The sequence below is a fragment of the Zea mays genome, chromosome 4, assembly GCF_902167145.1.
Source record: "Zea mays cultivar B73 chromosome 4, Zm-B73-REFERENCE-NAM-5.0, whole genome shotgun sequence".
In the NCBI taxonomy this organism is placed as follows: Eukaryota; Viridiplantae; Streptophyta; class Magnoliopsida; order Poales; family Poaceae; genus Zea; species Zea mays.
The window spans coordinates 246,564,329-246,576,942 of NC_050099.1; the positions used below are offsets into that span (position 1 = coordinate 246,564,329).

Genomic DNA, 12,614 nt, shown 5'->3' on the forward strand with positions numbered 1-12,614 from the left:
CGACAATTACAATTTTCTGTTCCTTTTCCTCCTCTGCAGTGATGGTAGTGAGAGCAGCGATGATGACAAGAGGACATAGACTCTACTCAACAGCAATCTTTTTTCGGTTCAGTTGTTATGATCTTTACATATAGTTAGCTACATTGATAGCGGAATGTGGGGTCATTTTTTCTGTCTGGCCCATTTTGTGTACATCCTTTTTGACAACAAACAGGTAAAAGTGACAACGTTTGCAAATCGACAAACAATGGTGAGTTATTCAATCTAAGAAGTCTGTCTACCCAGTTTTTCCCAGATAGTTCGGACCCGGAACTTATATTCACCTCAATTTGAATGGACCAATTTCCAGGACACAAGTTGTATTGCAACCAAGGACTGATTCGTTAGTTTGAGCACAGCACAACCACCCAGTTCAACGATAACGCATGTCAATGTAAGCCACGCATACCATATAGTATCATATCGTCGAGTATTGTTCGTACCACATCTTCCTCCCAGTTGATCTCCTTGGGCAAGGTAGGCCCTTCCCTGGACAGCTCGTTGGGCATCTTGTTGAGCATGCTCTCTGCTCTGTACCTGAACGCTGGAGTCCACGAACAGACTGCTCTGAGCGGCGTCAATGTGGATAGGAATGTAATCGGACGTATATTACTGGTTCCATGTTTGTTTTCATATTTTCTCATTGGATATTAATGCAAATATTATCGAGTTGGGCATCGGATATTAATGCAAATATTATCGAGTTGGGATTTGTGTCGGATAATATCCGAATGAATATCTAGACTTAGATAATAAGTTTTTAAGTTTTTTTAATTCACCACCACTTAGGCGTATCAACCCCTTTAGTATAAAAAATCGGCTGGCTCACTTTAGACTTTTGGCTTCACTGTCACTGAGTTGACGTTATTTAGGCCCTGTTTGGTACAGCTGCTGCTTGTTGAAAAAGCAGCTTATCTGATAAGCTGGTGAAAAGCAGCTTCTGCTTGTTAACTGCTTTTAGTGTATTCTGAGAAGCTGCTGAAATGATAAGCTGCTTTTAAATGATCACGATGTGGTTGTGGTGGATACCTTTAGGCATTTGCACTTTTAAATGATCACGATGTCTAAGGAAAGAGGTTGGATTAGGCTTCTCTAAAAATTCTTGCTTAAATGAAGTCCAAATTGCAAGTCCAACATCACTTGAGTGCCTAATATCTTATCAAAAGTTTTGTACCCTAATTTCTAACTCCATACTATCATAAAAAATCTAAGTAAGTCCTTGAAGTAAAATGCTCAAAAACAAGCACATAATAAAACAAGGATTAGAAGACGCCTCGATGTTTTTCTTGATATCTCAAAGAGTTGATACTCACCACTAATCCTTATTCGAGAGTGTCGATCCCCATTGGTTCGTATAAGGACCAAGTGCTCTCTACGAGTTAGCCCTCAATTTTCCTGCTTTTGAGGCTATCTCCAACCATTCCTCCTCCCAAATCATCTCGTTCACACTTTCTATTTGTATTTATATACCTCCCCTCAACTATTCTTCCCTCCTATTTCTCCTTTACAACCATTTTCCCTATTCAGCTCCCCTTTTATTGTTTAACTGGGCTATTTGACTATTATATCTCAGTTTTTGGAGTTTTAAAAAATACTGCCATATTTGTAGTATCGTAATACACATTGTTATATGGTAATAAAACTCAAAAAAGTTAATTTTACACTAAATACAATCAATTAGTGAAGAGGGGGGAAAATGGCTGACACACCCTCTCGAGGGGGCGACGGCGGGGGCGCCGTTGGACGCAGGCGTGTCCCCTTCGTACACTCCGCAGGGAAAGGGGGAGCTGGAGGGTCGCCTGTTGGAGCTAGCCTAAGGTGCAAGGCACACCACACAATTGGAGCCTCTAGCTAGCGATTACAATCAAGAGCACAACAAATCAAGAGCAAAAATACAACCCAAAAGCACAACACAACACCACAAACTCAGATCTCAAGAGTACACTATCTCCTCTTCTCTCTAGAAATCTATGCAAAAGTGGTGCTCAAATCTCTCAAGATGGGTGGAAGGTGCTGCATACATGTTTGGGGATGAAGGCACAACTCTTGTGATGCTTGGTGTTGAGTAGAGATTGGTTAGGGGGTATTTATAGCTTAAAACCCTAAACCCTTCTCAAAGAGCCGTTTAGAAGATTGTTGGAATTCTGGTTTCCGCGAATGCACTAGACCACCACCAGACCTTTAACGGTCGCCCACAATCATTGGGAATTGCCTCAAACATGCCTTCCCGCATGGCACTAGCCCGGTTGCGCCAACTAGCCGTTGAGATGCCCGTTAAGCCTGGGGTAGCTATTGAACCCAATTGGCCCCTGTTTGTTTCGGCTTCTGGCAGCTTCTGGCCACCAAAAGCTGCTGCGGACTGCCAAATACTCAGCTTTTCAGCAAGCTTCTATAAAATTCGTTTGGGCAAAAACCATCCAAAATCAACATAAACACATAATCGGTTGAGTCGTTGTAATAGTAGGAATCCGTCACTTTATAAATCCTGAGCCCTATGAACAACTTTATCTTACTCCACACGTAATCGTAATGATACTCAGATTCTCCCCACAGCCAGATTCTCTCAATCGAACTTGGCTGGTGTGCCATCTCCTCGAGCATTGTAGTTCTAGACCTCTCTAGAAAAGAGGTACAATGCGCTAGGCTAGAAACTCTAGTTATGGAAGCTCTCTAGAACTTTGATCTGGTGCACCACCGGACCGGCCCGGTGTGCCTCAGCCCAACACAAACTTGACTCTTTTTTGATCTTCTTCTCTAATTCAGTTTGGGTGTTCTTGATAGCTTTCCTATGACTTAGCCAAACTTATTTAGAGTATGTCCAATTGGTCTAAGTCATAGATTCATACTTATAGCTCTTCAGAATTTGTTTGATCCCTTAATTAATTTTAGTTAAAATCAATAGAAATAGAGTGCAACATGTTGTCTTTTTTAGCCTAGAATTTTCTTTTAGGGCTAGTTTGGAAATCTCATTTTCTAAAGGAAATTAGTTCATTTTCCCTTAAAAAAATAGGAATCATTTCGGAAAATAGTGTTACCAAACTAGCCTTTATACATGGAGGCCGAAACTTGTAATAAGCGCTTTTAGCGCACAGCTCATGCAAAGACCCGAAATTTAATTTACCTTGTATAAAAACATAGAGGAAATAGCTTTATTATTCCGCCCTCGTTTGAACCAACACAAGAAAGATCCAGAAAAGCAGTGAGAAAACCCAATTAACAAACTTTAATCCACGACCATATGCTTGTATGCATACAATTAATGATCGCAATTCACAGTTACTTATATATGGATCCCGTTTTTATTAGTTGATCCATCCTTTGATAGTTTGATCGAACTTTCAACATGAACGAACGCAATTAAATAATGATCAAGCGAGGTATTGGAGGAGATGGTTGTAGCCGCCGTAGTGATCCTCTGAAACCCCCACTGCGACGCTCGGTGCCGCCTGCCCGTCGATGATGCCATCGAGCTTCATGTCCACGCTGTCATGCTTCACGTCGGCGATGCCGCTGCCGCTCATCCCCACGGGCGGCGCCGACGACGACCATACGCCGTACGGCTCCCGCATCACCTCCAGCAGCGAGTCCCTCAGTCTGTCCGCCTGCACTGCCACCTCATTGTCCCGCCTCTGCCAGCACCACCATGGGAGAGAGAGAGAATGAGCACGTGCGCTACGAATTGCATGCGTCAATAATGGCGGCGGTGTCATTGTACGTACGGCGGCGCGGAAGACGTTGAGGACGAGGCTCTCGTGGGAGGTGACGTTGACGTTGGTGACCTCCAGTCCCAGGTCGGCGATGGAGTCCATGATCTGGACGAAGCGCCCGGGCCGGCGCTCGCACAGCATCTGCAGGAAGAACTCGTTGGCCTCCACCTGCCGCACCTCCACCTGCGGCTCCATGTCATTCCCCTTCTCCTCCTCCTCCTCCTCCGCCGCCGCACGGGCCCTCTTGGTCCCGGCGAGCGGGTGCTGGTGGCTCGTGGGCGGCGACTCGTCGTTCTCCAGCCCCACCAGGCTCGCCGGCGGCGGGTGGTCCAGGAGGACGTCGGGGGCGCCGGCGCCGTCCGCCGGGTCCTCCAGCTCGTCCTGCAGCGCCTTCACCTGGTTCTGCAGGCCCACGATGTAGTCGATGGCGTCCCCGAGGATCGCCGCGCGGTCCATCTGAAGAATATCATCGATGGCATCATCAGAGAAGCAAGGAATCAAGCGTTTCCATGGATGGCGACGGTGGGGCCGACGGACACCGACCTTGGAGATGTTCGGGACGAGCGACCTGAGCTTGTAGAGCCGCTCGTTGAGCTTCTTCCGCCGCTTCCGCTCCGCCTCGAGGTTCTTGCACTGCTGCCGCTTCCCGCCGCCCTTGCCGCCGCCACGCCCCTGCGCGTCGCCGTCGCCGTCGTCCTCTGGGTCCCCCTGCATGTCGCTGACCTCGGACCCCGAGTCCGCATCGCGCGGCTGCTGCTCCTGCTGCAGCTGCACCGCCTCCAGCTCGCTCCCAGCCGCAGCAGCATACTGCCACCCGGCGACGTCGTCCACCCCACCACCACCGGCGCCCGGCGCCTGCTGCACCGCCTGGAACGGGTCCGCCGCGACGCTGCCGGCGGCGTCGAACAGGCTGAGCGACGGCGGCACCGCATCGCCGTACATCCCACGCGACGCGTCCGAGGCGCCGCCGTCCCACGCGAATCCCGGCGGCCACGCGCCCCCCTCACCGCCGCTCGGCACCCCGCACTGCGCCATCACCAGCTCCGCCATCTGCTCCTCCTCCGCCATCTGCGCGCGCACGCACGCCCGCGCGCCGCGCCGGCATATAAAGACAGGAGAGCGTCAAGTCTGGTGTGTCATGTCATGTCATGTCATGTGTTTGTGTGCGCATGGCATGCAAATGCAAAGGCCGTGGCTGTTGCGAGCGGTTCACCGCCACATCTTCGCCGGGGGCGGCGACGCTGGCTCACGCAGAAGCCGTGCGCTTCTGGTTCTGGTTCTGGCAGGTCTCTCTAGCTAACTACCCGTAGCCGTACTCTAGAAACTAACAATCCTGGAAATGGAATTTCTCACGTGATGGCGGCAAACAGAAGAAAATAATAAGAACGAAAAAGAAACGGCGCAGGTCCAGCTGCAGTGGCTTACGCACGTATCTCGCCGCGAAGAGCTCGACGAGGCCGCCGGCGACGGGCACCAGCAGCCGCGTCCTCGGGCCGCCGCTGGACCCGGGCTCCTGCACCATGCCCTGTCATGGATACAAGACGATGATCAGACATGCAGTTGGATGGATTCTTAGGCAGTGGACTGGATCGGACGGAGGGAGGGAGGTTGAAGATGACAAGAGCCGATGATCGATCGATGTGCTCTGCTTACGTACACTGGAGTAACCTGTTTGGAGCTCTGGCACGCGGCTGCTCTGCCAGATCGGCTGGTTGGACACCATTGCCTCGGCGTGCATCCTGGCCGACCGTCAGATCGAGCATGCAGGGATTAGAACTCGGCCGAGTGATAGCGGAGCTGACGGAGATCATACCCTGCAGACGAGGAGTCGAGCTGGATTGATGGAGGCAGGTCGCCCAGCGCTGGAAGCTGTGCCTCGAACTGACTGCTGCAGCAGAACCCAGCCATCTCCAAGAACCTGCAAGCAGTTTGTGGCACACACACGCCATCACACGCATTCGCCTGGTTCTGATTTCCGAGCTCCATAAAAGAACACACACAAAAAGGAACAAGTCCCAGGCGTCGGCGCCGACCTCTGATCAGGAGACAGCCTCCAGTAGACGCAGTAGTCCCAGGCGTCGACGCCGACAAGAGGCCTCAACGCGGCCTCCACGCTGGCCGGCCCGGGCCCGGCCCCGGCCCCATCTCCATCAGCAGCCACGCACGGGTGGTGGTGGTGGACTCCCCCTCCCATGGCGCCGGCGACGATCGCCTCACCCGAGGACTGGAGGACTGTGCCCGCTGCCGCCTGCACATCGCACTCGCAGCAATAAGCAGCAGCAGCCATGAAAACGAAACGAAGGTAAGCGTCAGCAGGCAGCATGCATGCGCGAGGGTTCCGTGGCCGTGCTTGTGTGTCAGGAATCAGGATAGAGATCGGATCGCCGGCCGATGTCATGGGTGTGTGGGATTTGAAGAAAAGGCTGCAAGAAAAGAACTTGAGCTAGCTAGGCACGCAAGGGTACAGTCTGACCTGTTCATGTGCTCTCTCGGCGTCACGTATATCATCGCAATTCACATCACTGCTCATTGTTACTACGTTACGTACTCCAACATCATCTACTCACAGGCAACAAAACCATGCATGCTTGGAAACTGTAAACAGAAACTAGCATGCATTGCATGGTCATTTCTGAACTGAAGGAGTCTACAAGGAACTGTAACCTCTGTGTGCACAAGCAGTTAATTTCTAAACATCCTATCGAGCAACGGCGGCGGCGACGACGACGACGACGACGACGACGACGGAGCAAGAGGGAAACATAAAGCTACCTTTTTTTATGGGTTCCTGGCGACCGACCTCTGTCTGAATTCTGAAAGCGGTGACGAAACGCCTGCGGGTAATGACTCAACAGACGGGGAGGAGAAGTGAATCGATCAGCTGAAAGCTACTGCTAACTGAAGAATCCTTTTGTATTGCAGGACCAGTCCGGGACCGTTGCGTTGCCTCATGCATGTGTGGCAGGGCTAGCTAGTGCTGCATATATATATACAGGCGGCGTACGTTTCTTGTCTGAATTACCCCTCGGCAGGCTCTTCTCTAGCTCTCCATCCGTAAAAACAGGTAGTGGAACCTCGGGGTTTAACTGAAAGCAAAGCATGATTTACTGAATAACACACACTCGTACCGTTGTCTCAAGGTGGTTGTGAGTAGGTCACTCGCAAGAAAGGCGTGACCGTGTTTTCTCTCTATCTCTCTCTCTCTCTCTCTTCTTCTCAATTTGCTTTTCCTATGGGAACTCCCACGCTCTGGTATCTAATCTGTTAGAGCAAGGCTAATAGTTTAGCCAGCTGTTGGCTATAAGGCTATCCGCAGCGGTTTTTTCTAAATTTCTTCTTCTATAGCACTTTTTTGCGTCATATCGTCAACATTTCATCTTCTACTTTTTTATCTCCCGCAACGGTTCCCTCTATTTTCTTCTCCTATACCCCACTACAACCATAAAATATCATTTCTATATCTTTTCATCATCTATTATTATTTTTCTCTCCTCTAACAAACACCGACGCCCTCTCAATCTAGCGTAGTACCGGTCTTTCCCCTTACACCGTTACCGGTAGAGGATTCTATAGCAGCATGCACTGCACTAGTCGTGTCACTCTATACGTCTACGGTCCTAGGGGGCACCACGCCGAAAACGTTGCGGGTAGTCTAAGGGTGTGTTTGGTTTGGCTTTTGGCTTTTGGCTTTGGCTTTTGCCCCCTAAAAGCCAAAAGCCAACCAAAGGGCTGGATCCAGGAAGCAGCTTTTTCTAAAAGCCGACTTTCTCGTAGTGCAAAACTGAAAGCACCCCTGGACCTGCTTTTAGTGGCTTTTGGATGGAACTGTGTAAACATATATCGAATAAATTTTAACGACTTTTAGTGGTTTCCACCAAACGATTTTTAGCTTTTTAACAGCACACAGCCTACAGCAGCTTTTTCCACAGCTCACAGCCCACAGCAACTTTTTCCACAGCCACAGCCCAACCAAACAGACCCTAAACCATTTACATGTCCTTTAGAGTTAACTATGAAGTTATTGCATATAATAGCTTGGCTATTTTATTGGCTGCAAGAACATTGAATAATTATTAGTGGGTCCACAACCACACTCTCGTTCTCTCACCACTTGTTTAGGAATATGTGCTACAGCTAGCTACAGTCCGTCTTTTCTCTTTCTTCTCATGTCTCTACTCTAACTTGACAAAATAATTTAAAAGGGCTTTTCCAAATGATTTGTAAAAAATAGCTGAGTGGTGCAAATGTGGTCCAAAATATTAAAAATATCAAATCAAATATATATGCTCATAAATGTTTTCATTTCAAAGTAACTTATGTACATCTATCAAAATGCAAACTAGTTACATTTCTACACTTTATATTTGCGAGCACTACCGGAATCGACCGCACTCGGCAAAGCCTGAAAGACACTCGGCAAAGTCGCACTCGGCAAAGAGAGCTCGGCACACAGTACATCGACAAAGCCTTCTTTGTCGAGTACTTTTTCTCGGGCACTCGGCACAGACTTTGCCGAGTGCCAGACAGTACTCGACAAAGAAAAGTCGCCATCACAGCGTCGGGGTGACGGAGACGGCGTCTTTGCCGAGTGTCTACCGGACAGCGCTCGGCAAAGTATCCGTCAGCGGGTCCCTTTGTCAGCCTATTTGCCATGTGTTGTCCGGCAGGCACTCGGCAAAGCATGTCTCTTGTCGAGTGCCAGGGCCACCACACTCGGCAAAAAAGCTATACCAGTGCCCAGGTATTGGTACTTTGCTGAGTGCTATGACCCTGATACTCGGCAAAGTCCTTCTTTGCCGAGTGTAACACTCGACAAAGTGCCCAGTGTCCACACGTTGACACTCGGCAGAGCATGCTTTGCCGAGTGTCGTCTTAAGACACTCAGCAAAGTACATTTTTATTTTTTTATTTTCCCAACCAAACTTTTTATTGTATGTTACTACACTATGTAGACCTACATGTACCATTTTGGGACAATTATAACAGTGTTTTCAATGGCTATTAGATTTAGTTCATTTATTTGAATTTCTTCGAAAAAATCACATTTGAACTGCAAGTCACTCGAAACTTGGAAAACCGCGCACGCAAAAATGATATTCATGCTATTTAGCAAAAGTTACGACCGATTTCAGGAGAGGACCGAAAACTTCGAGCACCGAGCTCACTAAACATGGTAGTGAACTTGCCATCCACATGTTTAAAAATTGTATAAAACACAAACAAAGTTAAGAAATCATGAAACTTGTCCACGTGTCAAGATATCATATGTAGAGGTTGTGATAAAAATTTTAAAATGTTTTGATAAAGTTGTGGCGCACTATGTGTAGAAACCTAAGAAATCTACACATGAAATCATAAAGTTTCAATGTAGTTCTTCTAGATTTCTACACATAGTGTCTCACAACTTTCTCGAAACATTCTCAATTTTTTATCACATCCTCTACATATGATATCATGACACGTGGACAAGTTTCATGGTTTTCTGACTTTGTGTTTTATACAATTTTTAAACATGTGGATGGCAAGTTCACGGCCATGTTTAATGAGCATGTTGCTCGAAGTTTCGGGTCCGCTCCTAAAATCGGTCGTAACTTGTGCTAAATAGCATGGGTATCATTTTTGTCTGCACGGTTTTCCAAGTTTCGAGTGACTTGTAGTTCAAATCTGAATTTTCCGAAGAAATTCAAATAAACGAACTAAATCTACTAGCTATTGAAAATACTGTTATAATTATCCCAAAATGGTACATGTAGGTCTACATAGTGTACAAATATACCACAAAAGTTTGGTTGGCAAAATAAAAAATAATAAAAATATGCTTTGCCGAGTGCCCAAAGAAGGCACTCGGTAAAGAAGGCTTTGCTGAGTGTCAGCCTGTTTGCCGAGTGCCAACGCTCGGCCCTCGTCAAAGGTTAACGGCCGTCAGCTCTAGACGGCCGCTGACAGCCCTGTGCCGAGCGCCGCCTTCGCCGAGTGTTCGGCACTCGGTGAAGACGTCTTTGCCGAGTGTATTTCTATGCCGAGAGTCCTACGCTCGGTAAACGAGCTCGTTACTGAGAGCAGGACTTTGCCGAGTGCGGCACTCGGCAAAGGATTCTTTAACGAGTGCGGCACTCGACAAAAAGCACTCGGCAAAGAGCCGAGCACTCGGTAAAGGCCCGGATTTCGGTAATGGAGGCTATGGATGAGATGAGTTTTTTATGGATGGCTTGAGGTGTTATGATTGCATGTATTTATATAGACTGAGAGTTGGGTGGTTACATGATAGATCTAATTTGGTACTTATCTGTTACAACCATATCCTATATATTAGGAACTCTAACAAACTAGAAACCAAATCTGTTACATAATATATCTAATCTGGTACTTATCTGTTACAGTCTTATCCTATCTATTAGTAACTCTAACAAACTCGAAACCAAATCCGTTACATGACAGATCTAATTTGATACTTATCTGTTACAATTCTATCCTATATGTTAGGAACTCTAACTTATCTCTTTTATTCCAATAATATTGTTGTTAATTTGTACTAATCATATTAGTCCTTCAATTTAAATAAATCTTAGAATATGTTTTATTTGAATTTTTAAATTAATTTTTTGGACGTTACACGCGAGCTGAAAGGAGTATTTTCTTAAATATCTTATTGCGATATCCTAATTTGTATCAACTTTACCTAAAGGACGTCGTGTACAAACAAACCAACCAAACATACATCGATCTATTATATTAGCTTATATTTCTATGTTTTTATTTCTATTTTAAATTTAAAATTCAAGTCTAATCTAGAGATGAGTTAAATTTTCTATTTCAAGCATAAATTGCAACAAACAAAAACTCAACATGAATGCAAAGCATTTTATTAATAAATTTATCCATTTAAGCAAATGAAAATTAGTAGGAATAATTCATGTAACATGTTTTACAATAATAATTATTAAAGAAATTAATTCAAACACATAGCCACATTTTAGAAGTACAATAAAATAAATTTATTATCTTCACATATTTATTTAAAAAGGATATAATTTCTTATGTAAAATCTATATTAAGAGATAGTTTAACTTAATTCTTTTTTTGGAAAATAAATCTTTAACACAAAGAATAGTTCACATAAGAATCTTTTAGGAAATCTATTATTTGAAAACACATTTATTTAAATCATGAAATAAGTTTTCCTAATTTATCTAGAATAGGATTTTTGGAGTGTTACAGGTTGCCCGAGAGCGCGCGCGGCGGTGGACCCCCGGCTGGTGGCTGCGGTGGTCGCGCTCCTTGACCCGGGCGCGCGGTGGCGGCGGTTCCCAGGTTGGTGGCGGCGGCTCCCTGATCCAAAGGGCGAGCGACGGTGGGGCCCCTGTGTGGGCAAGCGACGGCGTCCCCGGAGCCTAGAGGCGACGGCACTCCCAAGGTGAGCGAGCAAGCGGTGCCCCCGACGTGCGAGTAGCGATGGCACTACACGAGGCGCGAGGTTCGAGCGGTGTCACGAAAGGCGTGAAGTGCGCGCAGCGACGATCGCGCGTGACATCCTTCGATTCGGCACAATTCGGGCGGCCCGAGTGACGACCTCCATCTGTGTTTGTGTTGTTGACGACGTCCTCCAGTGACTACCCCTCTGATTCGTGTTGTCTTTCGATTATTATATTTTATTACTACCACATGTACTATTTACGCTAAAAACTATACAATTTTATGCTTAAATACGGAGTTCGTATATCAGTTTACTGTATGCACATTAGAAAGACAATTCCTTGATTTATGGTGTTCATAATTACCATAAAAAATCAAATCAAATCATTTATGTTCGTAAATGCTAGAGTTTTACGTCTGGCATAAAACTGCACTAATTCTTGCTTGTTCGTAATTACCATAAAAATTAAATCAAATCACTTATGTTCGTAACTTCCAGATTTTTCCGTCTGCCAGAAAACTGTTCCTAATTTCCGCTAGCGTTCTTAGTTGGACCGATATTAAGTTTTTTTATCAATTATGCTACACGGTGTAAGTATTTATGCGACGTTGTATAAGAATTTATGCTATGTGTGACTCATGTCATCCTATTTTTTGCGCGTGCAGTGGAAAAAAAATATAATCTAACATTTTCGCGCATTCAAGGATCTGTATAAAAATAGAAACTGTGTGCATGTGACTCCCACGTATAAAAATAGAAACTGTATACATGCGACTCCCATGTTTTTTGGATGTGCCATAAAAATCGGATCGTTACACAACCCACTAGAGCTATAAACCTCTCACATTGGCTCGGTATTTATGTTTATAAATGAGGGGTTTTATGCTCAAAACTTAAGGTTTTTATGCTCTAACCTGGAGATGCATCCACCAGTGAACCACATGCCAGATTTTTTTACGCAGTGTACCGTATTGCATAAATACCTACACCGTGTAACATAATTTATATAAGTATATATCATAAACTTGGTTGTAACGAGTCTAGTTGCATGGATGTTGGAGCGATCCTATATTTATGAAGAAAATAAATCATTTAAATAAGATTTTTTGTTTACATGCATGCCAATCTATTTTCCTTTCGTCGCACGTCTTGCCATTCTAAATTTATGCGCATGCAGCAGGAAACAGATTTTTACGTACCAAATTGCATAAATACCTACACCGTGTAGCATAATTAGTATCAGTATATATCATAAACTAGTTCTAACGAGTTTAGCTGCATGGCTGTTGGAGGGATCCTATACTTATGGAATAAATAAAGCATTAAATACGATTTTTGTTTCCATGCATGGCAATTCATTTCCTTTCATTGCACATTTTTTCTATCTTAAATTTGTGCGCATGCAGTGGGTAACAGATTTTTACGCAGTGTAGCATATTTAGTTTCAATATATA

At 45.6% G+C, this 12,614-nt stretch overlaps 2 protein-coding genes across 5 annotated transcripts in view; one reads left to right on the top strand and one right to left on the bottom strand.

Moving 5' to 3' along the window:
• Positions 1–753, top strand: part of LOC103656035 (protein ILITYHIA) — an 84,632-nt gene extending 83,879 nt beyond the window's left edge. Inside the window, exons 60-61 of one of the 2 annotated variants that reach the window (XR_002269368.3) lie at positions 40–250; positions 350–753. Coding sequence is in view for 1 of the 2 variants with exons in the window: in XM_020552933.2 (XP_020408522.1) it covers positions 40–79 (40 nt within the window). In the remaining variant the exon portion in view is untranslated. Of the gene's footprint in view, positions 1–39; positions 295–349 lie in introns of those variants that run through there. The other variant, XM_020552933.2, reaches the window with a different exon arrangement.
• A 2,421-nt stretch (positions 754–3,174) lies between these two features.
• LOC100274330 (uncharacterized) lies at positions 3,175–6,688 on the bottom strand. 3 transcript variants are annotated; one of them, NM_001347874.1, is made up of 8 exons: positions 6,220–6,479; positions 5,780–5,994; positions 5,560–5,664; positions 5,404–5,485; positions 5,176–5,271; positions 4,290–4,814; positions 3,759–4,202; positions 3,177–3,668 (listed from the first exon to the last, which is right to left on the bottom strand). In NM_001347874.1, exons 1-8 carry the CDS (start codon positions 6,274–6,276, stop codon positions 3,408–3,410), a joined length of 1,785 nt encoding a protein of 594 aa, NP_001334803.1. In that variant the 5' UTR covers positions 6,277–6,479; the 3' UTR covers positions 3,177–3,407. The 3 variants fall into 3 exon arrangements, with proteins under 3 accessions (XP_020406977.1, NP_001334803.1, NP_001334802.1); NM_001347873.1 differs by lacking the exon at positions 6,220–6,479 and adding an exon at positions 6,519–6,688 and having other exon boundaries at positions 3,322–3,668; XM_020551388.1 differs by lacking the exon at positions 6,220–6,479 and having other exon boundaries at positions 3,175–3,668; positions 5,780–6,213.
• Positions 6,689–12,614: the final 5,926 nt, after the last annotated feature.